The sequence below is a fragment of the Leptidea sinapis genome, chromosome 26 (assembly GCF_905404315.1).
Source record: "Leptidea sinapis chromosome 26, ilLepSina1.1, whole genome shotgun sequence".
NCBI classification, from domain to species: domain Eukaryota; kingdom Metazoa; phylum Arthropoda; class Insecta; order Lepidoptera; family Pieridae; genus Leptidea; species Leptidea sinapis.
In genome coordinates this window covers 6,287,792-6,315,535 of record NC_066290.1, presented here as the reverse complement: position 1 = coordinate 6,315,535, position 27,744 = coordinate 6,287,792, and the positions used below count along the sequence as shown (strand labels likewise).

The window sequence follows — 27,744 nt, the reverse complement described above, 5'->3', positions numbered from 1 at the left end:
TATTGCCGCCACTTTTCAAAACAATTTTTTTTAATAACACCACTAATATCTAAAAGTTGTTAACAAAATCGACTATAAACAAAATGAAACCGATACGATATGTACTAGCAGGTAGTTAATGCTACATTTATAATTTAAACAACCAATCTGTTATAAATTGATTTAATAAATAAAATTTAAAATATTATATTGTAACAATGTACTTACTATAAACTTAACATTATGCTATACTTAAAGTACCATAAAGATAAGAAAAGGGTGAAAAGAAAGTAACTGGTCTAGTAAAGAATTTATATACTTATTTGAAAAAAAAAATATCATCAAAGTGGAGCGTCTGTACATTCAATAACATTATACAAAAAAGTATTTTCAACTCTAAAGCTCAAAAATAGAGCCTTTGCTACATTCCATCCAGTGAGGACAAATTCTTCCACTTTTTTGCTTTTGGCCTTTCAGACTGTAGAAACTGTCAGAAAATGCAAATTTTACAATTAATAATATGATCTACATAAGATGATATAAAAACTTATTAATTATAAAACGTTTGTCATATTATATACATTATTTTACCCAGTTTCTTTAATTTCACACTTATCCGTCTATAGACAGCCTTCTACTGTTACGCTGAGCAGAATGATTTTCGGTCACTGACCTTCGTTACAACACGTCCTTTTCACTCGCATATTTCCGTCTCGCTTGCACAGTGGTCAAAGTGTGCGCATACTAAAATCGGTCATAGCTAAGGTCAATGCCCGCAATTCTCTCCCCTGCGACAAGAGTATTGCGGTAATTATATTCGGATGTTACGAAAATCCTTTGAGGAAACTGGACAGTTTGTGACTTTTGTAGTCTACCCGCAGTTGAATGAAGTTCTGGAGTATCGATTGATCCAATTCCGCCTGCAGAAATATAAATATATTGTTATACATTTAACAGTTTTTATTTATTATGAACAATGTATGTTGGGTCATCTAGTAGTCTATAAAAAAAATTGTTCACCTGTCGGATACGGAAACAATAGTTATTTATGCAACTAAAATTATCAAAGAAAAATGGCGGGGATTCGAATAACCTACTTTTTTAATGGCGCGCGACGTTCTGGTGGTGTGGAACTTCATACAGATGCCACGGCATCGAGCAATAAGAATGTGGCTGTCTGTTAAAACTCTTTGAGCATGAAGGGAATGAAAAAAGGAGTGTTGTTATGAAATTCAGTACAACATTACAACACTCGTTTGGATGATGTAATGGTTATTAGAACATTGGGTGTTTTAATGTTGGTAATAAGCTAATTGTTTCAGAATCTTTAATAGAGGATTTAAAGCATGGGTGTAGATAAATATAGTGTTTCTCACCAGTGTCTCTCCCTCGCACACCTGCCGCAGGTTCTCGGGCTTCACGAGTAGCAGGTTGCACAGTGCGTGCAGCGCGTCGAACAGTGCGGGCGCGGGCTCGGGGACCGCTCGCACACCTCGCCCGCACGCAGCCGACCGGTACTCCCTCACGTCGCATATCGCTATCATTGCACCTGGCCACAAACAATACTACTTCTCATTACTCATACTCGGAAAGTAATGTTGTTTTGATCTGATTATTGGGTGGAAAATGCTGCTTCCCTCCGTAGAGAGGGAAAATCTCATAGAAATTACTTCCCACCCAAGGGCCGGAATGAACTTTAAAAATAGAACTGCTGTGTAGAGCTTTATGTAAAAAAAAATGCTGCGGCAATGTGACTTCTAACCGCCAGTGTGAACTTAGCGCAAACTTCTTTGAGCGGAATAAGCCGTAACAATTACGCGGTGAGTTCCATATTTAAAATTCAAAAAGTCGACACAAATTGTCCTAATTTGACAATTAATTTTAAATAGGTGCTACTAATATTATTATATATTATCTATGAATAGTTTAGATAAACAAATAGTTTTATTTTCCTCATATTCGAAATGAAAAGTAGAGTGTTTAACACGGGTAAAAAAATCAATTCCTACTCGGACTATAGCCGTAGTCTAAATACCTCGGGAATTGATTCTTTCGACCCTCGGTTAACAATCTACTATTGTGATAAGGGTGGAAAGTAGGTTTAAACAATTTGTTATGTTTAAAATATCCCTCACTTTTGAGATTATCAATCGTTCATATGGAGGTGCTACCAGTTTTTCAGACCCTGTACAGCTTAAATGTTACAGAAAGTTTTGTTACAGAATGTTAGACAAAGTTTAACTTAGTGAATTGATGAGCTATAAAACTCAAATCACATAAATTACCAGTGGGAGGCTCGTGCACAGGATGCCGGCTAGATTATGGGTACCACAACGGCGCCTATTTCTGCCGCGTGTATGTGTAATGTGTAAACATTACTGTTTCGGTCTTATGTCTCAAGGTGACGAGCGCAATTGTAGTGCTGCTCAGAATTTTTGGGTTTTTCAAGAATCCTGAGCGGCACTGCATTGTAATGGGCAGAGCGTATCAATTACCATCAGTTGAACGTCCTGCTCGTCATTTTTTCATAAAAAAAATTGATATGCCTCACTTCTGGGATTATACAAATTAAATTTGTGACCAAAATTTATGAACGATGCGGGACTTGAACCAAGTAAGACACAACATATAACTCAGTTTGAAACTAACGATTTAATTTTTCGGGTATCAAATATATACTCATATAATGCATCTTTTTTTTTGCATTTATTTTTGCTAGACGTTGCCCGACATCCGGTGCCACCAGTCAGAGTGGATTGATAATTCAGCGCATATAAAACAAAGTCGCTCAGCGTTTCCTTCTTCATCTTTCTTTCGGCTATTCTAGAATATTCCTTCGATAATTTGTGTATTATATTTATCTGACGTCGCTTCATTGTGTGTCTTCTCCCCCATTTATCACGGGGAGTGTTCCAAAGAGCTGTTTAACCTGATTCCTGCCGCCGTATTCCACCTTCGCACGACACGCCACAAGTTAGGATATCATCCCCACAATCTGGATGTGTGGCGGTCCTCCACAGTGCGGTTTTCAAGGAGCTCTCTTCCACGTACTACAAAGCTGAGGAATGAGCTTCCTTGTGCGGTGTTTCCGGGACGATACGACATGGGTACCTTCAAAAAAAGCGCGTACACCTTCCTTAAAGGCCGGCAACGCTCTTGTGATTCCTCTGGTGTTGCAAGAGATTGTGGGCGGCGGTGAACACTTAACACCAGGTGACCCGTACGCTCGTTTGTCCTCCTATTCCATAAAAAAATAATATAGCGATTAAAGGAAAACTGTTCAACTTGTGTTAATACTTAATAAACCTTACCAGCAGAATTGAACTGGAAATTTTGCAGGTGCTCGTAAATGACACGATGCAGTCGGACCGCCACCTCCAATGTGACAGAATTCAAGTTGTCTCCTTCCAAGTTGGCGTGAATCTTGTCCATCAAGGAATTTAGATAAGACACCACCGCAGTGCATGCCTGGATAAAATATTTTGTGACATAATTAAAATGTGTTTTGCTTGTATGGCAAAGTAATTTAAATCTAAAATTTTAACTTCAGCCCATAGTTAGCGACCAGTAATTGCGTTCTGTGTGTCATTACTGGCACACTGGATAAAAACCTTCGTCTTCAGACACTGTGGTATTTGGGTGAGAAGATTTTACGAAGCTTCCCAAACTCTGCCCATCCGATTTGGATTCAACGAGTGACCTCTTTCGCAAAATTGGACCGGCCTAAGTGGATTTTTTGTCCAAGGTAGGTAGGTACTCATCAACAATTTCAAGAGTACAGTTGCCCAACTGTTCCGGGAGTAGGTGCGACATGGGCATAAGACATGATCTTCGTCTTGTCTATGTTCATTTTGAGACCTTATCTTTGGGAAGCTGTATTGAGACCATCGAGCATATGGCTTTAGTCTTTCATGGTCTCAGCCATTATTACGATATCGTCTGCGAACCGAAGGTAGGTAATGTATTTGCCATTGATGTTGGTGCTTTGTAAAGAAATCTCGCAGCGGTGAACAGCTTCGGCGATATGATATCAACTTGTCTGCAGTCGGATAGACTTCGAGATGTAACCTGGTGACGTTTCCATACAATATATTGATAATATAATCAATCAGGCACCTCTGGAGAGACTGAAGCACCGCTCAGGTGTCGGTCAAATTCGACTAGCGGATGTTTAGATGGACTTGTGACTTGGATGAATTGTGGAATCAGCTACTGGGTTTAGAGTATTTAAGGACTTACACGTAAGAAACTTCACGCTAAGAGCACTAGATCTAAGTTTTTTAAGAATTCATATTCGATGACATCACGAAAAGGGGTAACATAAGCATTCCATACATCAGTTATTGAAATGGATTAAAATAAAATAGATATCAAACCAATAACGAAGGATTGCGGTTCAATATTGCAATTTGGACTATTTTTCACTGAACACTGTGTCATTGCGTGGCGTTGTGTTCAAAGCGCGGTCGAAACACAACTGAACGAAGCCTAATAGACACGTACGCAGAGTTTTGCTTCAGACAATTCTTAAGCGTGATTTTGAGTCTATTGTTTATTGTACGTCAAAATTTATTTATGTTTGTTAAGAGTTTTTAACCGATACTATACCTATATCGCAACCGCGTAAAAAATCCTCTGATGAGATCCAATATTCAGTAGATATATTTGAGTTTAATTGCACATAAAACAAATACTCACGGTTGAAGCCAGCGTGTCAATATCTCCTTCAGGGCGGAAGTCAGTCTTCTTCTGTTCGGTCTGCAGATACATCTTGACCCAGGCGACTACGGCAGACACGGCCCGCTCCAACCCAGCGTCCAGCTTGTTCTCCAGCTGTTCCAGCAACGCGTTCTTACGTTCTATACACTCTGTCTGTTTGCTTGTTGAGCTGAAATATTTTATAAATTTTACTTTTATTATTTTTGCTTTATTTGAGTTGCTTGAGTTAAGTTTCCGTCTTATTGTTAGTAATATGTAGCTATCACTTAAGTTTCGAGGCCGTGCATATCATATAGGCAATTAGGCAGTGCCTACCTCGTTAGGAACCTAAATAAATATAGGACTACTAGCTGACCCGACAGACGTTGTCCTGTATATAATAAATAAAATAATGTTTTTTATGAATTTGTCAATAATATATCATAACATCAAGAATCACTTCGTAAAATACGCACCCTGCTGTCGTAATGAAATTGTTTCACAGCTGAACTGTCAAACAGTGCGTCAATAAATTCTCTCATAGAAATTATGTATGGACACATCAAAGGAAAAACATATTTGTTGTTTTTTTTTAATTCCGAGCGTTTTCCTATTTATTCACCTTTTAAACCTTCTCTGGACTTCCACAAATAATTCAAGACCTGAATTTTCCAAATCGGTCCAGCCGTTCTCGAGTTTTAGCGAGACTAACGAACAGCAATTCATTTTTATATATAATTTATCAATATTATACAATTAAAATAAACAAGTAAAGAAAACGTTAGTAATGGATTTTCAAACATTTTTCCGTCCGCTAAATCACTATAAATGCGGTTTTTGATACAACTTTTCTGCTAGCATATTTTCTCTTAATTTATGGTCCAAGAAGGAACTTTTTGAGGTGTACTTTCAAAATAAGTACCTTATGCACGGCAGTACAGACTCATGGAAGTGTTCACCAAACAATCTGATTATTTTGTTCGCTTGACTCACAGTATCAAAGAAGTGAATCTGGAAAATACAACGACAGTTAAGAATGCGGTAAATACCAACAATAAGTGACAATTTTTTTTTATGATAATAAGGGACGACACGAGCAGGACGTGCAGCTGGCGGTAATTGATACGCCCTGCCCATTACAATGCAGTGCCGCACAGGATTCTTGAAAAACCCAAAAAATCTGAACGGCATTAAAATTGCGCTCGTCACCTAGAGACGTAAGATGTTAAGTCTCATTTGCCCAGTAATTTCACTAGCTACGGCGCCGATCAGACCGAAACACAATAATGTTTACACACGGCAGAAATTGGCGCCGTTGTGGTACCCATAATCTAGCCGGCATCCTGTGCAAAGGAGCCTCCCACTGGTGCAGAAATAAGCGCCGTTGTGGTACCCATAATCTAGCCGTCATCCTGTGCAAAGTAGCCTCCCACTGGTAAACCATAGTATAGGTAAACCCTAAAGCAGTAAATAAACTAGGCACAAACGTTCGAAACGAGGCACGCACACATACGCAACTCTCAACAAGGGCACTAAGCGGACATCGCAGTGCTGTTCGTAGCGCGAGCATTTCGCGTGCCGCGCTTAGACATGACACCTGTCTGCTTATGAAGGTGTGCGTTGTACCTAACGTTTGTACGAAGTTTCCTTCCGGTTTTAGCTGATATGTATACTACGACTGAACTTTCGGTGTCAGTAACAGTTTACAGCCTAGCGAAACTTTTTAAGAAAAAAGCGATTCACTCGATTGTATGAAACGTGCAGTCATTAACATTTTGACAGATGACGGCTATAATCTTGTAAAAATAGGAGATAGCCAAAATCCACTACGTTTTAAACAACTGTTCGCTTTTAAACTTAGCCGAATTACACTTCGTCGCCAATCGCAATACTATATTTACTACGATTTCAAACTTATGTAAAATGGCTGCACGTTTCATACTAAACTAAATTTTTATTTTTACTCAGGCAGTCCCCGCCTTTTATTACGTAGTATTTACATCCTCTTTGACAGTTTGGGTTTCGACAGAAGAACTACAGAGCCTTCGGTGGTCCCAAAAAAATACTGCATTCCTTTATTTATTGACAAATAGTTGTTCCAAGACTTGTCTACATGTTTGTTAAGGTTAGTTTACTCCATAGGATTATATTATATATTATATTATCGAAAGAAATAAAAATATATTTTTTCAAATACTTTGACTGTTGTTTTTCTTTTTAAATTTCAGTTGTCTGTTAAGAGGTGTAAAAATTAGGCAAAATTTCAGGAAACAATCAATTTTCAACATGTCCGAAAAAGATTCAGTTTTGGATTCGGCCATAGTAAAAAAGTCTAGTTTTGATCGGACAGAACCTACAGCTCTTCTTATATCATCATTTAAAAAAAATTTCAATGTATCAGAAGCAGATTCAACGATTTACATCAAATTTAGCTAGGGTTTCGCTTTGTGAATAGTATTTAGAAAAATAGAGAAAAGTACAAAATATACAAAAAAAAAAATATTCATTTCTTTTGGATGTCAAACTTAGGTGTCAAAAAAAAGTGAAAGTGGCGCGCGTGATCGATACGGTGAGCCCAAAGATGAAATCTCAAGTTTCTTTCATCGGCACCCTAACTTTCAATCCGGAACAGCCGATCTAGGGCGATGCTATCTGAGGCTAAAATATTAGTGGTGTGAAACTGCGCGCAAAAATACTGTACCACCTAAAGAACGGTTACTCACGTAATCCTGAAATGTGCAGGAAAAGGGCAAACACTTTAGTAAATACGACGTGGTTCCGAGAAAACTGGGAACACCCCATTAGTGTTCTGAACTTCTGGAAGGAGCTGGGCTGGTAAGAGTGACTGGCCAAAACTGCACGCAAAGTGGACACAATCACAATATTTTACCAGTGGGAGGCTCCATTGCACAGGAAGCCGGCTAGATTATAGGTATCACAACGGCACCTATTTCTGCCGTGAAGCAGTAATGTGTAAACATGACTGTGTTTCGGTCTGAAACGGTGACGAGCGGTCAGGTCAGACAGCATTGTCATTACAATGCATGGTTGGGCGTATCAATTACCATCACCTGAACGTCCTGCTCGTCTCGCCCTTATTTTCATAAAGAAAAGAAAAAAAATATAGTAATAGAACAGTAGGTATTTTAATTTCATACAAGAGCGCCCGAATCGACACACGCACACATACAAACAATCTATACGGCCGCTAAGCAATCTTGGGAAGACAAAACTATTGAGTGGCACGCCGTACGCCAAGAGACTGGTCGCTGTCCAAGTTAAATTATCTTCTCGTCCGCGCCTGAATGTTTTTGTATGTGTCAAACCCTAACGCGCCGTCCAGACGTAAGTATAAATTTCAAGGAGACCACTGAGCTATGCTACTGTTCTATTACTTGTATTGTGACCGAAATAAAGTGGTTTAATTGTGGATACAAGAGCCACCATACCTACTGTAGTTTGTTAGGCTATGCAGCAAGGGTTATTACAATATCCAAGATTATTAAAAGGCATTTATTTTCTCAAAATTGATTCCTTTAGAATCCTTTTTGATGTCATTTCTAATAACTACTAGATACTACTACCGCTTCGGAAACAAATGGCGCTCTGAGAGAGAAGAAGCGGCGCAAGAAACTCTCGCAGCATTCTTTTTTTGCGCTCTTTTCAATAAAAATATACAATATTGTACAGTCATTTCTATCGCTATAAAATAATCAGAATCTAGTCCCAGGCTGTCCGATCATTTAGATATTCAACAGTGGAGTAATAGGATTTACGACAAAGCCATTTTTTTATAAAACATTTAAATTTATTTATAGATAATGCCTGAACAGTGGCTGGGACTTTATTATAGAAGTGTATACATTTACCCTTAAAGCTATTATGTATCTTATGAAGCCTACTAGAATCTAGAAAATCACTATTAAGAGCAAAAAGGTGACGATTTTTGTGAACATATATTAAATTTTCATAAATGTACTGACAATGAACAGTCATAGTATTTATTTCTTTAAATCTTTCTTTCAGAGACTGTCTATAACCAAGCTGATATATAGCACGAACAGCTCTCTTTTGCAGAGCAAACACTATATCAATGTCAGCAACATGGACCCATAGTAAGATACCGTACGTCATGATGCTGTGAATTATTATAATATAAATTATTGTGAATTATTATATACATAAAGATATTTAAATGATAAAGCAGCCTGGAATTGAAACGCTCTACTTAAGTGTGATTTGTTTTATGCGATTTTATTTGTTTGATATAATTTATTTATTGTTATGAAATAAAGTGTGTGACTGAACTTAAGCCATTGTTATGAGTTCAATAAACGTTTTGATTTTTTGATGGTTAGCGTCAACGTTCAATTCCGTGTCTTGATGCAACGCACAGCGTCGGCGGTCAATACGTCTGGCGGGACGCAGATGGGCTCAGTGGCTACTTGCGAGCGGTAGTGTTTTCGTGATTAATTTTTTCCCAACATTGATGCTAATAAATATTGTTTTTATGATTTTTGTCACAACAACTCGTCTTTTCCTTTATCAAACCTCATCATTTTGTTTGACGCGAGCGACGACTTTCACGCTGCAATGGTTCGAAATGACTAGATACGCGGCGCACGGTGGTCGACGTGTGAAAGAGACCACAACAGTACATTTATATAGTAAACATTGTGACTCAGCGTACGGCGTAACGAGACGTCGTGTACTGCGTAAAATAGGAGACAATAGCCTCACTGCTACATATAAAAGGAAGTTTTAATTACCTGAGGCGGTGTCTTCCCCTCGCCTATAGGGATTGACTGGAGACCCAAGTCCAACGCGTAGTCCACGTGTTCCATCACCAGATATTGGATCAGTGTCTCCAATAGCGCAACAGCCGTACTAGATACATCGTTAGGCGTGCACAGCTGTGTAATAATGCAATTAGTTATGTTTTAAAGTGATATCCCTGACTTCTAGGATAAATTCACAAAGAAAATTTGAAAACAAAAATTTTGTATAAACGATGCGAGACTCGAACCCACGACCTCTGGCGTTCCGTGCGAGTGCTCTGCCAACTGAGCTAACCGTTCGAGTGACGTATCGTCATAAAATCTTGTATGCTTTGTTCAACTCTCAGGTTGTGGCTTCATCTACAGGATCTACTGAGAAGACGATGAACGCCAGAGGTCGTGGGTTTGAGTCCCGCACCGTTCATAAAATTTTAATTGTGTGTAATAATGTTGGTTATGACAAAGATTACTATACAGTTTGACGGGTATTTGAACGGGCCTAAGAAATCTAAATAAGAAGGTAATATAAGTAAATTTATTGAAGTAGGCGTTACTTTGCGGAAATCCAAAATTATACAAATGATTTGACTTTTCTTTAGTGTTAATTCCGCCAACATTCGCCTCTACACTAGGCATCTTCAGAACGTGTTGTCTCGCCAAACTCTGGCACGAGACTGAATGAGACTGAGGTAATATAAGTGCTTAATGCTACTTTCCAGTGGTTATATATACATACTTTAAAATATTACGTACGGTTTGCAACTTGCTTGCAGCAATGCTATGCAAAAGACGGAAATACGAATAAACTAAGAATTTTTATTAAATATATTTATTTATTTTATACGCGCCGCTCCATTATTAGAAAATTTATTTTTGATGAAAACTTGAAGATTTCGAAATGAATCTGTGTTCGCGTGAGGACTTTAATTGGAGAGTTAGAGGATTTAAGAAGATATAGGCTCCCCGGTATGGGCTGCCGCCATACAAGAAACCACGTGCGCATGAAGGAGAGGTAACTTCTAATCTCATAAGGCACCGGAAGACTTTCACTCTTAGACAAAGGCCTCCCCCAAAGATCGCCCTCAAACAACATATTCCGGCGATCTAGACCAGATCGTCGGTCCACCTTGTGTACCAAGACTGCGTCTTCCGGTACGTAGTGATACTCAAGAGTACTCAAGAGATCAGTGACCTTGAAGACCGTAGACTGCGGCGAATCCGACGCGTTACAAAGTTTAATCGACGGGCCTGACATACAAAGGCACTTGCATCAATAAAGTACGCGTACTTACAGTCTTACACCGCAAAAAGGAAGCTTTGGCATCATTCAACATCTTCTGCACCAGCTGTTCGCTCAGGAAGGTTTCCCCACCGTAGTTCTCAATCTGTGCGATGTTTATATTGGCCCTTGTCCCTATCACCGCTTGTAAATCGCGCCGGAGCTCTTGAAAACTGGAAAGAACGAAAATATCCATAAAGTAGCGCAACTGTCAGTTATCCCTTGACATTTGTGAAGCACACAGATACAAAATTATTTGTTAATGCGGAGAATACCACAAGTATGTCAAATCACTTGAAACTTACATGCCTAGAAATACAATAGTTATTATTTTAATATAACCAAGCAAGTAGTCTTGATGTTAATTTTTTTCCATTTTTTGTATATTTCCTACAGCGCGTAAAGCCCTTGTGACACTGGGCGCCATTCATAGGCCCGCTATCATTTTTATCTGTAAAGTAATTCACTCATTAACGGCCGTTTTCAATAACCTATCTATACTTAGTTTAACTTACTAGAAGGTAGACAATTCTACCTTTTAATCTTACTTACATTTCCTATCGACATAAAGTATTGGACTATAACTATGTTGGACATAACTATGGATAGATAAGATCTTGTCATTAAATGGTGACAGCAATGTGTCCGTAACTAAAGATACGTTATTGATAACGGCCGTAAGTGGATGACGTCAGCCGTCCGACCTGCAGAGCATAGCCAAAAAACTTTCTTATTATTTTGTTTATATTCTGTTCGAAGTAAATCATCGAACAGCATTATATTACAAATATTGCTTAGTAGATAAAATTAATTGTAATAAAACCATGTGTTGCCTATAGTAAGGCAGTACGCGGGTGACCATTGATCGGGCCGGTCCTAGTTACCATTAACCATTACAGGACCGGCCCGAGTAACCATTTTAACCATTATTATTTATTACCAATGCATGGTAGAGATGCAGTACACGAGTAACCATTGATCGATCCAGTCCTAGTTACCATTAAGCATTTGTCTATAACCATTACAGGACTGGTCCGAGTAACCATTTTAACCAATTAATAGTAGAGATCCGCTTACTCACCAGTAGAACCATTAATTATATTAATTTAGGAAGTGTCATAGATAAGTTTAGTATCTTAAGTAAATAAATACTTTTACCATAATACCAATATACATAACTACCCCTAAGTGCAACCCTTTTCATATTCTCTCTCTCTCTAAAACGCATAATGTTCTCAGTAGGGCGAGACTTCACTTCAAGTCACCGCCTACAACTATACAAGGCGCAAATTTGGCTTTACATAAAGTACTGCTCTCACTTCTAGGCGGATGCTCTCCAGTAATCAGCATCTTCCATATGACTGCATACAATGAAGAGCGGCTCGAATCATCGACGATCAAGTTATCTCCGATCGGATGTACCATGCTCATATCACATTAAATGTGAAATTCTGCCCGCATCATGTTGACGCCTGGCATTCCATAACCACGCGTGCGAGAAACTACTTGCCTCGCACAGACGCGTTGTGAGATCAACTACCGGCTGCAGTTTTCCCGAACCGATACGACCCAACTCAAGCATAGAAAAAACTACCATTTTTTTTATGGAATAGGAGGACAAACGAGCGTACGGGTCACCTGGTGTTAAGTGATCACCGCCGCCCACAATCTCTTGCAACACCAGAGGAATCACAAGAGCGTTGCCGGCCTTTAAGGAAGGTGTTCGCGCTTTTTTTTAAGGTACCCATGTCGTATCGTCACGGAAACACCGCACAAGGAAGTTCATTCCACAGCTTTGTGGTACGTGGAAGAAAGCTCCTTGAAAACCGCACTGTGGAGGACCGCCACACATCCAGATGGTGAGGATGATATCCTAACTTGTGGCGTGTCGTGCGAAGGTGGAAACCCATTAAATCTTAAATCTTAAAGGCCGGCAACGCATCTCTTTTTCAACATCTGGTTTTGCGGATATCTATGGGCAGTTGCCTCACTTCAAATCGCCAACAGAAGGCATAATCATAATGCATGCTCATCAAGTACCATAAGCGAGCATTCAAAGACAATGCCAAAGGATCGTGTTTTAGAGCGCAAAGAGAAATTCAAATCCAATTTTTTTTATATAAGCTATCACAAACTTTTTACATTTTGTGTGTTTTTGATGACCAGAATCGTTTTCTGTCGAAACGCAATTAATTTAAAAACACATTAGAAACAGTTATTCATATTTTTTTTTAGTCAGCTCTCTCTCACCTTATTAGGAATAGCATATAACTTATATGTATTGACACACTTTTACACATATTATCTTGCCCAAACTAACCCCAATGATATATTTAAGTAATGCACTATAATTACTTATACATACATAAATAAATGTAAACATCCATGACTCAGAAATTAACATCCATATCATATAAATGTTATATAATGCTATATGAGGCTTCAAGTAAAACATTAATAAGCTAATAGTTACTTAAAATTATCACATGAGTGGATGATAATAGTATCACATGAGTGTTTTAATACCTAATTATCAACAGTTGCATACGAGACTTTATCTACACCCAGAATATGAATCCTCTTAAAGATTCTGAAACAGTTAGCTTACTGCTAACACTAAAACACCAGTCCTAGTAGTAACCTAATATCATTCATTACTGATTATACACATATAAACTAAGTATTTAACCAATTATTTATTTTTGTAGTTATTTACATTTTGTATAGTGCAATAATTAAAATTCAGTCGAATATAATGTCTTTTTGCAGCGTTTAAAATGAATCGCTCATTTTTTGTAAACAAAACAATAAAAATATGGAAGCAAAATGGCGGGGATTCGAATAACCTACTTTTTTTGGCGCGCGACGTTCTGGTAGTGTGGAACGCGCGTAAACGAAAATATTCTTTTTTTGAAATTCATACAGATACCACGCATCGAGCAAAAAGAATGTGGCTGTCTGTTGAAACTCTTTGCGCATGAGGGGATCGAAAAAAAGACATAGGAGTGTTGATATGAAATTCAGTACAACATTACAACACTCGTTTGGATGACGTAATGGTTATTAGAACATTGGGTGTTTTAATGTTGGCAATAAGCTAACTGTTTCAGAATCTTTAATAGAGGATTTAAAGCATGGGTGTAGATAAACTTATTTACAGTATTGACACAGAAAGTGTCATAAGATCACTTACCCCCCACCCTGAATCTGTTTCTTAACATGCTGTTTCTCGTTATAATATGCGTTCAATGAATTAGACAGGACAGTCTTCAGCCTGCGCACTTCCAAGGCAGCATAACCATCAGCTGTTCCCGCCATTGCTCCGTTGATAAGTGCTTCTCTCCGAAGTTCACCCGTTGCACTGTTTCCGTCCGCAGACACTAAGTTAGCTGCCACTAATTCATCACAAACTCGTTGAGTGCTAGAAATGCAAGTAAATTTTAAACACTTAATTATTTTTTGTACAAATTTTATTTTTGTATGAACTTTCTATGGGATACATTTTTGATGCACGGTTTGACTGTTCTGCTGTGACGTTGTCGTAACAGAGAAACTGGGAACAACTAAATAATTGTTGATACAATGACGGAACTTCTACATAGTAATAAAAAAATATTTCAATTTTTCAAAATAAAAATTTATAGTTTTTTTTTTTAATTAAAATTTATAGTACTCAACTATCTGTCTAAAACCGGAAACTAAATTTTTTATAATTGGAATTTGTAACTATAACAATAGTTTTTCATCCTTCAATATGAAACAGGCAAAGTACAGTGATATAGCCAAACCTTGAAATTGATTTAGTTTTTTTGTAATAAGTGCTTAGATGAATAATTTTTATAGCAACTAAATCCACAAATTAGAAGTATTTGTTATATCTGACTTGAATTATTTGACACCTGAAGACAAAATAATTAGGACCTTTAGGCGTACAGCTTCAGTATTTCAACGAAGATTTGCTGCCCTGTCGGAATTTTTCTATTTAATACTACACTCCTACTTTGCCGACTTTAAATTCACTGCCCAAATTAATTTGTTTTATTCGTTTTATTCATGAATAGGAAACAAACAGTATTATGATACTTAAATATTAACAAATCTTAAAACTTACACTTTCACTAGTGAAGTTTCCAACAATTTATACGACACTTTTAGTTAAAAGGTAAGCAACGGTAAGATAAAACCACAAAACAAAAGTAATACAAATTAACAACTAATTACAAGCTATATAAGTTACACAATTCTATACACGCCTATTATACAATACTATAATGAATTAGTTACAAATGAGATAAGTATTCATAAAAAAAATGTAAGAATGGGGTTAAAAAAAAAATCAGTAATTATTTAAATTATCACAAACCAATTGTCTGAAAACATTTAACTTTTCATGAAACATGTCAATATGACTGTATGCTCTATTATAACAGTTACATGCCCGAATTATAAACCTGTTCTTTCCATGTACTGTTCTCGCATAGGCAACATCTAATACATCGGGATGTAGGCCTTCTGCAGTGTATCCTATTTTACTTAATAGATATGGAGAATCAGCTATATTATGTAATAATTTATATAAAAATATTATGTCTCTATGGGTTCGACGGTCTTTCAAAGAACTTAAATCGTTGGAGTGAAAATTAAACGTGGAATGTAAATGTTGTCGGAATTCTACAGGCTTAATGAATTTATTTTGAATACGTTCCAAGCAGTTTATATGAATATTATAGCAGGGGTTCCAAACAACTGACGCATACTTAAGATGTGACCTGACAAAAGCGTTGTATAAAATTAAATATGTATGCAATTTTTTAAACTCACTTCCCTGCCAAAAAATGAAACCAAGCATTTTATATGATTTATAAATTATACGATCATAGTGGGTTCTAAATGTGAGTTCACTATCCAGGATTACCCCCAAATCTCTAACCACTTGAACTCTTTTTAATTTTGTGACATATATCTGATAATTATACAGTATTGGATTGGATTCTCTTGAAAAACTTATGGCACAACATTTTTCAATATTTATAGTGAGACCATTTTTTACGCAGTAATTACCAAGCTTATTGAAGTCAGTATGGAGGAGGATGCTATCATCTGAATTCTTAATTTTTGTAAATATTTTATTATCATCAGCGTATAGAAGAGAGCTTGTATTCCGAAATATATTGTCTATATCGTTGATGAAAATATTAAATAATAAAGGGCCAAGATGAGATCCTTGGGGAACGCCAGAAGTAATGGGGACAAAGTTGGAAGTATAGCCTTTAATCGTAACTGCTTGGGTTCTATGTGTAAGGTAACTTTCTAGCCATCTTAGAAGGTTGCCATGGATACCGATGCCAGCTAATTTCTTAATTAATATAAAATGAGATATTTTATCAAAAGCTTTTGAGTAATCAGTATAAATGGCATCAACCTGATGTCCTTCATCCATAGCCCTAATTACTATATCCACTAATTCACAAAGATTGGTCTCAGTGGATCTTTTGTTAAGAAAACCGTGTTGGTTTATTGATAAAATATTACTTACAGCTGGGTAAATAGTATCATAGACTATTTTCTCAAATAATTTAGGAATAGTGGAAAGTTTTGATATAGGTCTATAGTTTTTTATATCGTGTTATCACCGCTTTTAAGAATTGGAGTAACATAACACATTTTCCAGTAATCTGGCATAAGGCCTTGTTTTAAAGATAAATTAAAAAGTATGGATAAGGGTGGCGCCAAATTCATGTAGCAGTTACGCAAAAATATAGGATGAATACCATCTGGACCGGTTCCTTTAGATACGTTTATATTTTTTTACTAAAGGGGAGGTACACTTTACAGAGCAAATGTCAACTAAATGAGAACTTTCAGTATCTGAGTGTAGGTACAGAGTGTTATTATGTGATTCAAAGACAGATAAAAAGTAATTATTGAAGAGCTCAGCAATATGAGTTCCTTCTGTAGCTGTTTGATTGTCCAGATAAACTGTCTCAGGAAACTGGGTGCCATTGATTTTGTTTTTTATAAAAGACCAGAAGAATTTTGAATTTATGCCTATGTTATTCTTTGCTCTATCCAAAAATTGATTGCAACATGAAATTTGTGTTTCTTCTGAATGTCCCGAAGCTCTGAGAAAAGTTGGCAATCAGATTCTCGACCATAAATTTTACATTTTCTATGAGCCTTTAATTTATTTTTTATTATTTTAATAAGTCGTTTAGAGTACCAGGATGGGTATTTATGTGATTGCTTAAGTTGTTTCAGGGAAACGTATTGATCTATTATAGTGTTAATAATGTTATAAAAATTATCAATTGATACTGCGACATTGTCAGAGTTTAATTCAGTGTACCAGTCAATTTTAGAAAGAGCATTATTAATCGCGTCATAGTCTGCATGGTGAAAACGGCGCACTAGCCGCGGTGCGGGAGGGAGACAAGATGTTTCCTGATCCAATGCGCTACGTATTACTAATGCCGGGTGATGCTGTGCATCCTCGCTTATCAGTGGTTCAGAACAACGTGAAACAGCAAAGAAAATTTGTTATTACTAAGTCTAGAAGTCTACTATTATTATTTAGGATGCCGTTAAATTGATATAATCCAGCGAAACAAAGAAAAGAGTTTAAGTTATATTCTAGATTTCCACTAGACGGATTTACTATTGACAATGCAGCACTGAATACATGATTTAGAGTCTTATCCCACCTAGCATTACTTATGTTGAAGTCGCCCAAAATTAAATATCTATCATTTGAATTATTCATATAGATAAAATTAATAAAGATAATATGCTGCTTTCATTGGTTTACATTTCACAAAATATTTTTGACAACTTAATACAATTTTTTTTATTATCAACAGAACATCTGACGGGTTAGGTAACGTTAATAGTAAACATATATAAAAAGAGGCAACAGACGCGGACAACAAACGATGCCTACAATTTACATACACCCATGGATATCCACAAAACAAGGGGTCATTAGATGTGTAGCCGTCCTTTAAGGTAGGAGTATGCGAGTAAGACATAACTTCTCGGACATATGTTTAACTCAGTGGAGAACTTTTAAAAGATGCCAGTTATATGACCTAAGTAACACTTAGTAAGTATACTTATTTTACTATATAATATATTATAGTGAGTTAGGTACTACCCTACCTATCTAAAAATATGATAATGATATTTTTTAATTGACTTATTTTTCCTTTGACTTGTAACAATGATGTTATTAATAAATGTTTTGATCTGATATGCTCTTTTCTTAAAGATACCTAAGGTACATTTCATTACATATTATGTTTTCAGACAATTGAATTCAAATTCAAATATTCAAAATAGACTGCCTCAGACCTGAGAAGAACGGGCGCAAGAATCTCAGCGCACAGTGTGCAGTCACAGATACAAGCTAATATGTAATTAATAAATCAAATAAAATTTACCTTGTGTACATATCATACAAGTTCCTCAAATACTTTTCAATGTCATTCTTGTCAGCAAGCTTCGTTTGAATATACTTCTGCAGTTTCAAATGGAATATATTCAACACAAACTTGCTCATGACTTGATCAGGATTCGGGAATACATTGCTTATTATAGTGTTATTCTTTCTGCAGATTGATAATACCGATGAGAATATATCTTTACCCATTAGAGTATTCTGAAACACACACAAAAAATCAAATTATTGCAATTACAATAAATTTTAATTTTTTCACTTCCAATTTGTATGTAAGGTTTGTGTTACTAGCCACTTTTTTATGACAATAAGGTATGAGACGAGCAGGACGTTCGGCTAATGGTACAATACGCCCTGCCCATTACAATGCAGTGCCACTCAGGATTCTTGAAAAACCCAATAACAATCTTAACGGCTCTACAATTGCGCTAGTCACCTTGAGATATTAAGATCTCATTTGTAAGTAGTAAATTCACTAGCTTCACTTCACTTCCTTCACTAATTGTGATTCCTCTGGTGTTGCAAGAGATTGTGGGCGGCGGTGATCACTTAACAACAGGTGACCCGTACGCTCGTTTGTCCTCCTATTCCATAAAAAAAAAGCTTCTTGGGGGCACACTAAAAGTTTTGCACTTCTAGCTAATCGGAACTATATGAATTTCGAATGTTATATTTTTTGAAACGTTGCAACCTTCTTAGTAATAAAAAAAAACAATTGCCGGGAAATCATTTGTCAGTTGTTTGTTATCACACATCAAAGTTCTACGTACGCAACGAAATGGAATTAAGTCGAAAAGATTTTAGAGCGATGATTTTTTATGATTTTTAAAGTTCTCTCTCTCCGCAAGACTGTGCCGCTCGTCTTCAAAATGCTTTTGGTAGAGAAGACCGCGGATTACCTATGAGACATTTCAAGGACTATTATTGGGGATTGTATGAGCCAAATTCAGAAAATTTTACATGAAGAATTGAAAGTTTGGTAACTTTGTTGTCGTTGAATCCCTCATGAACTGACAGCGGAGCAGAAGCGGGCTCATAATATCTTGGTTATAACATGTTGTTTTTTTAAGTTACGCAAAACTTTTAGTAAACCTACGTACTTAACAGTAGACTTTTAAGATTGTCGTATTGAGAGATGAGATAATCATTGACGCGGAACTAAATGAACTCTTTATTTAATAGGTGTTTTACATATAACCGTTCGGCACGGTCACAGTCACTTGCGGGTGACTGACTATGCATACAATGTTCCATGAGTATATAAACCCCTACAGACTCCTAATACCTATATATACGCAATGCTTAGATATACGTCTAGATAGTGTTTTGCCAATAGGCAAGTCAAGACATTACGTCTTACACTAGCGATTTGTTAGGCAAAACAACATATTAGTGTTCACAGCCGTCTCAGTCTATTAGACGTATAAATTATCTAAGACGCACTGCAATCAATGTGTATTCCTATTAAGCTATTTGAATGTATTTTTTATATTAAGCACCTATTTATATTATATTATTTCATATTACAGTAATGAGAGTTATTTATACACAGTACAGTTCTAATAATAGTTTTTTACTGTAATTATCTCTAGAAACATTACTAACGAATTTTTCCAGATACAGTGACATGTTGGAGGTTATGATTTTAGAACAAAAAATAAACTAACCATTTGACTAGTCTCAATATATGCATCAACACATTGTGAATACCCTTTAAAGTTTGTCATAATGTTAGCAATGTCTTTCATTTTTGTTATATTGTTTTGGTTCTGCGCCTTCACGAACTCTTCAATTAAATCACGCTCAATTGCATCATATTTTGCATCAATTTTCTTCTTTGCCACTTCAAATTGATCAGAAGGAAGTTCTTGGGCTATTGTGTGTAGTTTTTGTATTACATCTGCAGCTTCGTTAAGCTAAAAATTAAGCATTTTTAAATGAAAACATTCAATAGAGATTCTAAGTGCAGTTCTATCAAGAATGTTCAAGATATAATGATTTTGTAAGTGATACTATACCCTGTGTGGGAGTGGAGTGATCACCCCCAGGCTGTTTAGTGAATAGATTTTATTGTAAGTAATGAAATTTATAGTATTTATATAGTAGTAACCTTATTGCTCCAAAAGTTTTGAAAAACATTTCGTCACAAGAATGCTTGAACCAATTTACTTATAAAGGATAACAAAATAAACTTCTAAAAATCAAGACAAAAAGAAAATTAAACGTTTTTTAAATATCATTCACGAAATAAGAAAAAAAATGTCTTATAAAACATGGCTCAGTGTGATAGTTTTGACAAAACAATATGCTAAATATAAGGGGGGCCCTCTCTGGGCATACAAAAGAAGATTACTTCTGCAACAGCTAGTTTAGCTGATCCTAAATAATGGAAATATTTCCAATCGGTTTGCTTGCAATGCTTGCGGCACAGTACTAATAAATGATAGCACTTCGCGTAAACATTATGGTTACCGAAGCAAGGTGTGGCAGGGGGGAGCTTTTACAATGCCTACAAGAGACGGATGGCTAATGAGGTCTAAATACTCAGAGTGCCAAAATCACGCAATAATTCGTACCTACGTAAAATTGTACCTTTGGCACCTTTAATGTACCTACTGTTGTACATAGTCTATGACACATATGATACTCAAGGCAGTAAGAACAACTTTCATCCCCACCACATTGGTCTAACAAGTAAAATTATTATTATACACATTATCTAGTAATATCTTGGCTTTTCACACATCTGCAGTGTTTTCAAATGAGATTTTCACAAATTTTAAAAGTAAATATTTGTATAATGTGACATACCTTATTAGGATCACTAAACAGATCATTAAGCACGGGTCCAGGGTTCAGGAAATTCGCAAGATGTGACAACAGATCCCTTGCTGCAGCTGCTCTAGCTCTTGGAGCCCGAGCAGCTCCTAACTTTTCACCAACATCCAGAGCTCTACCACCACATCTTGACATTCTCTCATCCAATGAACTGAACACAGTGACACAATGCTGGAACAAGACTTGACTTTTATTAAGTTTTTTTTTCATTCAGTATTACTATTTTTCTTTTTCAGAAAATACTATACATATCATCTCTTCAATATTGCTAATATAGGATGTCTTTTAGTCATCCTCCAAAGAGTTATGTAGTACTTAAAATTGATGACTTTTTTGTATCAGATTTGACAAAAATTGATTTTTGTATAAGAAACATGCACATATTGCAATAATTAATAAATTAATCAGCTCTGTGAGGAAGGAGAAGAATCAGGAAAAAAAATATTTTAAAAAATATGTTGTAGGGAGGTTCTACTTCCGGATGTCTGTTAGGCAGTGGTTTTTGAGACACCCTGGCCTGTGTACACATCACTCTACAAGGTTAAACCGCCTGAGAATGTTGAGAGTTGTGTGTAAATTCCAGGAATATATAAAGCTCACACTAAGATAACAGGTTCTTACTTTGGCTAGTAGCACAAGCTATTAAGATTCTTACAAAATTAAAAAAAAAACTACACCAACATCAAAAATTTGAGCAATATTAAGAGTTGCTTTCTCAGTCCAACGGTAAATTCATGGAATGCTCAGAAATCATCTCTTCATAAAATTTTACATTTAATGAAAAAAAAAACAATTAAAACACTTTAATGTATGGTTGGCATGATTTTTGAGGCAAAATATGTTAGTGACACATGGCAAGTGAAAACCAGCAGTCATTGACATCCGCAACACCAGCTGTCAAGAGTTGTTTCTGGCTTCCATTTAAAGTGGAACCTTGAAGGTCTATTACTCTTTTAAGTTTGAAAATTTGCATTTGTTACAGTGTGATTCAAACACATTCATGTAAAATAGTTGTGGAACGCTAGACATAAATGTGATACTGTAGCAATTTTGTATTTTGACAAAGTCCTGTGTTAAAGTTTGGCTGCTGATATTAACCAGAAGAACAACCCCAAATATAAGTTTAAGAAACAATTTAAATGGGTTTACCCCACGTTGAAATGTCACTTAAACTGCCACTTGGTTTTGTTAAAATTAACTAGTTGCTTTGACATTATTATTTTACAGTGTGTTCTGTCTAAATTATGGTTTTCGACGTTGCACAACAGGCATGTGTTACTGTGATAGATATATCATATTCTGAATAGCTCAGATACTAACAGAGTGCTGTTCAAGAATCTCAGATAGTTTCGCTGCATATGTTTTTTCTTCGTCTTGCATAGCCTGTTCCAACTTTTTACACTTCCTTTCCTGTCTTTCTTGCAATACCTAAAAACATAGTAAAAAAATTATGATACAGCTGTTTAAATTTAACTGGTATGTATCCATATTTTCTTAGTATAATAAGCCAAAATCTAAACACCCTTCAAAGACTGAGAATGTGTTTTGGGGATGCTATGCATAACATAAACTATGGATATTCCATTTATATGAGGGGTGTATAACAGTACATGGGGCATATCATACAGAAACCAGCAGACAATCATAAGAAGCTCATTGTGACTGGAAAAATGGCAGAGAATGCAAGACCAAAGAGGTTGAAGCCCAAAAGGATAATTTAACTATGTGGCAGATCAGCTTCACTCAAAAACTAGTCTAATCATATTTTGAGAAGAAACCAACTGGCACAAGTGGCAGCTAGTTGTCCACATTAAAAAAAAAGTCAAGAGTAAAAAAAAAGTATTTGTGTTTAAATGATAGCATTGAGCACACAACTAGAGGGTGAGCTGACCAAGACACCTTCAAACAATTTGCAGTCCCCCTAAACCTTTATCAACCCTCTTATTGCTTCTCCAGTGTAAAAATTTTGAAACACTCATCACAACATGACTAATTGCTTATTTGTTCTTTTCTACAATTAAGGAACCTAAACAACTACCTATTCCTTTTCTGAATAAATATTATATGAGTTTGGGTCACCTTTAAATCTTGAATGGCCTGTGTGAAGATATCGTGAATCATTTCTGGATCAAATTGATCATCCTTCAATCGAGATTCTTGCATACTCCGACGAACCATCCTTTCTACAAACTCATCTGGGTCAAATGGATCCTGAAAAATTATTTTATATTTTTTTATTTAATGCATGTACTTAAAAAAAATATTTTTTTTTACACTAAATACTTACGGCCTCTAATTCTTTTAAATATTGGTTCATCATTTTTCAAGTTTAGTGACTGAATTTTACAACAAGATAAGTTATTACTCACAGTAATACAAAGCTTGGCAAAAAAAAATCAATTAAAATAAAAAGTAACTTTAGTTTGTATTTTGTAATGGTATCGCCTCCTTTATACTTTATAGTATATTTTATAGTTAGTAAGGACTAAGGATCATTGAACATACAAACATTATAATAATAACAAAGTACAAACAATATTGCAGTATAGTTTTCAGCTTCTAGGTTTTTTATGATATGAAATTATATAGGTGAAAACTGAAAACAAGTTTATAATTTATATTACGAAATCAACGTAATGTTTACCTAGAGTGAAGTCTACACTCTACACTGAACGTCGTCCTTAAATTCTCTTTGGTGTACACAACAGAAAACTTGGCAGTTGACGTTGACAGTGGACACTACACAATTACAGACTATCCAATTGCTTCTTGGATATTATTGAAATGCAACTGACAAGTGACAAATGGCAATTCAAGGAATTTAATTTTGTACATATTTTGGGTGTCTAAATTCAAGAGTAGGTACTCATAAACCGATAATTTCAATTATTTGCCGCTTACTTCTAGCTATGCCTGCATGTCTGTTTCTGGTATAAATTTAGGATTAGGAATCACTGTGTATATTCTTTAGTATTCTTCCAAATTTATACCTGCTCAAATTTTGCTGTCCTACATGCTTTAAGTACCTATCTCCTTTCCCAGGTTTTTACTCCATTTGTGAATATTTTATGTAAATTTAATAGGAGAAATAAGATTAAGCTTTGAGTAACACTTTCAACACTCAGTAGTATTTACATATATGTATGTCTGTGTATATTTTTATAACACATTTGATTATTTTACTAACAGGTGGTATATGTTAAACTGGATTGCTCTTTAATAAGTACCTATACTCATTAGTTGGTAGCCTTTCTCAACCTGACATTGGTACAATTGTAGTGACCTTTCCACAACAGCCACGATATAAAGAAGAGAATAGAATACTACGATCTTTCTATAATCCTAGTATCTATAACTTAATTATTTTACCCAAATATCAGTATAAATACTTTTTATTTTGATAGCAGCTTTGATAGGCAAGTCGCTACATCAAAAGCGATAGCTAATAAAGTATCACATAATGAAAAACTGTGTAGGTATGATGCCCCTATCCCCTGATACCTATCGATGACACACCTTCTCCATATAGCAGTTAATGGCAACAATTACCTACCTAATTCGTACATCCTTGTGACAGATGGCCGATGTAGGTAGGTATTATTACCGTTAACCCTTGTGATTATTATTAAGGTGCCACTTTTATTACATCGCCTCATATTATTACCTACATCTACCGCATGCATACCGTCATTTAATATCGGAGAAATCTTTTTAATAGTTACGACGGTGACCAACCGAGTGCGCGACACTATGGTTCGGTTCGGCGGCGGGCAAACTACTGAATAAATTTAATTAAAATTTCAAATTTTCACAAGAGATCGGGACCACACAAAGGATTATACATTGTCGTGCTAGGTGCAGGCGTAAATATATTTTTGTTGCTTTTAAGGTATCCACGCGGTTGAAGTCGCGGGCAGCAGTTAGTTACACTATCTTTTAATTTTATGACCTAAGTAAAGCATGATATTTAAAAAAATCTTTCATTATTATGCTATTCTTATTACATTATTTTGTGAAATAAAGTTTCACTTGCAACGTGGATTTATAAAACCACACAATTGCTTTTTGGAATTGGTAGGTCAAGCCTCTAGTTTACTCTAGTTAAGCCTACCTTAAATATTATTATTACCTTAATGTTAAAAAATATTTTTATATGAGGGGCTACCGATGATGAGACCAGCCGATCCGCTAGAGATAACAAGATGCGTTGCCGGCCTTTAATAATAAAAATAATATTAATATTTTCAATATTTTACAGCTTTCAATGATCATTTTATATTATTGATAATATCAACCATAAATATATAAAGTTACAGTACATTCTTTTTCAGTTGATAAGAGATCTTGTTGACAAATAATTTAATTTTAGAAACTAAAGAAAAAATGCATATGTCAATGTAACTATACGTCTTTTTGAAGATTTCTTGATTGTAAAAGCGTTTTTTTGTGTCTAAATTCTTTGTGATGTCTTAATATATATATATTGCAAAATTTTGTGCGTGGGGATTAACGTGTTTCGTATTTTTAATTATCTCTTTAAAGAGAGGTGTTCGAAAATTAATTATTATATTCTGTTTTGAAGAGTTTGACAGGTGTGCCACTGAACATTTAGGTACCGTGAAAGTGAGATGTCCAATGTATCCTAAACGGGTTAGGATAAAAACGATAGAGCTCCATGGCTGAGCGCCTCAGCCCTCGAAGCTCCGAGGTCAATGCCTTGGAACAACGAGGCTACTTAATTGGCAAAAAAATTGGTCAAGGATCATATGCCACTGTCCACCTGGCAGAATATTGCGATGCATCCAGCCCAAAACGTATGCACCTTGCTTGCAAGATATTCGATAAAGAAAAAGCACCTAGAGATTTTTTAGAAAAGTTTTTCCCACGTGAACTGGACATTTTAACTAAGATTGAATACCCTCATATAATTCAGGTTCATAGCATTTTGCAACGAGGACCTAGAGTTTTTATATTCATGAGATATGCCGATAACGGGGACTTGTTAGATTTTATAAAGCGCAATGGAGTTGTACCAGAGAATCAAGCAAAACTCTGGTTTAGACAGATGGCTAGTGGCTTACAATATTTACATAGCAAAAACATAGCCCATCGTGATCTGAAATGCGAAAATATATTATTATCTAGACGATTCAACGTTAAGCTTGCCGACTTCGGTTTTGCGAGATTTTGCACGGATGGTGACAATAGAAGAGTACTAAGCCAAACATATTGTGGATCAGCCGCTTACGCAGCACCTGAAGTTGTCAGCGGCACACCTTACAACCCAAAGCTTGCTGACGTCTGGTCACTTGGCATTATATTGTACATAATGTTGAACGCATCAATGCCATTCGATGATTCAAATCTCCGAAAACTATTAAAAGACCAAATGTCCCGGAACTGGGTATTTCGATCTAGGATCCGTGACACTGTATCGGCTGCGGCGAAGTCCATCGTTCGACATATTTTGGAACCTGACATTACCTTGCGGTTAACATTGGATCGAGTCTTGTCTCACGAGTGGACGAGACCACGCAAGGATAAAAGTGCGAGTTTGATGGGCCGCCTAGTACAATCTGCCCCGTCAGCGCCACATTCACCAGGGAAGCATGATGAGGCTGGTACTTCAGCAGGCTTACGTGTGTCTGGAGATCATCGAGAGACTGAACGTGAAAGGCATGACGATATTAATATAAGATCTCATGCATAAACAGACGAAACAAAGCAAATAAAGGAATAATTCAGTGGCATTTAAGATTAACCTTTCGAATAAACAGTTTAAATTTTTTATACCAATTTATATTATATATTTTTTACAATTGATGGTGTTACAATTTTTAGACATCAATAGTGAAAATAAACTTAACGAAGTCTTCTAACTTTAATATCACATTTTATTCGTGTATCTTTTTCCTCATGTAGCTATAATATGGATTTACATATCTACGGATGGCCTTTACAAAGGACGGAATATCTATAGCATAAAACACACAAATTAAACGTATAAGTTACACAATAGTTTAATAATATTTTTCTTAAATATTTCATCTCTGGCCTATCACTGGCCCTTTCATTTATAGTTGTACTGTTTTCATTAAATAGCGTAGAATATCCAATAACTCCATAAGGTATTTCCATGAAGGGAAACTTTATGTGGAAATTCAGTATCGATAACTTCGGATCAAATTCAATGTGTACTTTGCTTAGCAGACTAGCGTATTCCACGACGACATATGTTAAATTTGAGACCGGATGAGTCTGTAACAAAAATGTTGGCACCACCTGTTAATTACAACTGGGTTCAGTAGATATTAATGATAAGTAGCTTCGCTGGATCTTACATAATCGATTATCATTCTCAATATCAAATAATGGTTTATCTTGATTATTCTTTATCTTGTAAACTAACATGAAATATGTATCATTTGACTTTTTACGGGAAAGTACGAATGAGTATATGGATCAGGCGATAGTAAGTGATGTATGCTCTCTTGCAACACCAGAGGAATCATAAGAGCGTTGCCGGCCTTTAAGGATGGTGTACGCGTTTTTTTGAAGGTACCTACCCATGTCGTATAGTCCCGGAAACACCGCACAAGGAAGCTCATTCCACAGCTTAATAGAACGTGGAAGAAAGCTCCTTGAAAACCGCACTGTGGAGGACCGCCACATATCCAGATGGTGGGGATGATATCCTAACTTGTGGCGTGTCATGCGAA

General features: G+C 36.0%; 2 protein-coding genes across 3 annotated transcripts; one reads left to right on the top strand and one right to left on the bottom strand.

The window, feature by feature from the left end:
* Positions 1-146: 146 nt before the first annotated feature.
* On the bottom strand, positions 147-23,686 carry LOC126972532 (exocyst complex component 5). 2 transcript variants are annotated; one of them, XM_050819360.1, is made up of 14 exons: positions 23,670-23,686; positions 23,105-23,236; positions 22,346-22,453; positions 20,999-21,196; positions 19,855-20,103; positions 18,171-18,388; positions 13,928-14,155; positions 10,748-10,907; positions 9,447-9,590; positions 5,600-5,688; positions 4,678-4,867; positions 3,291-3,447; positions 1,356-1,528; positions 147-899 (listed from the first exon to the last, which is right to left on the bottom strand). In XM_050819360.1, the coding sequence occupies exons 2-14, from the start codon at positions 23,201-23,203 to the stop codon at positions 804-806; spliced, it is 2,109 nt and encodes a 702-aa protein (XP_050675317.1). In that variant the 5' UTR covers positions 23,204-23,236; positions 23,670-23,686; the 3' UTR covers positions 147-803. The 2 variants fall into 2 exon arrangements, with proteins under 2 accessions (XP_050675317.1, XP_050675316.1); XM_050819359.1 differs by lacking the exon at positions 23,670-23,686 and adding an exon at positions 23,313-23,661.
* A 1,729-nt stretch (positions 23,687-25,415) lies between these two features.
* On the top strand, positions 25,416-26,910 carry LOC126972557 (testis-specific serine/threonine-protein kinase 2). The gene has a single exon (XM_050819407.1). It carries the CDS (start codon positions 25,701-25,703, stop codon positions 26,733-26,735), a length of 1,035 nt encoding a protein of 344 aa, XP_050675364.1. The 5' UTR covers positions 25,416-25,700; the 3' UTR covers positions 26,736-26,910.
* The last annotated feature ends 834 nt before the right edge of the window (positions 26,911-27,744 follow it).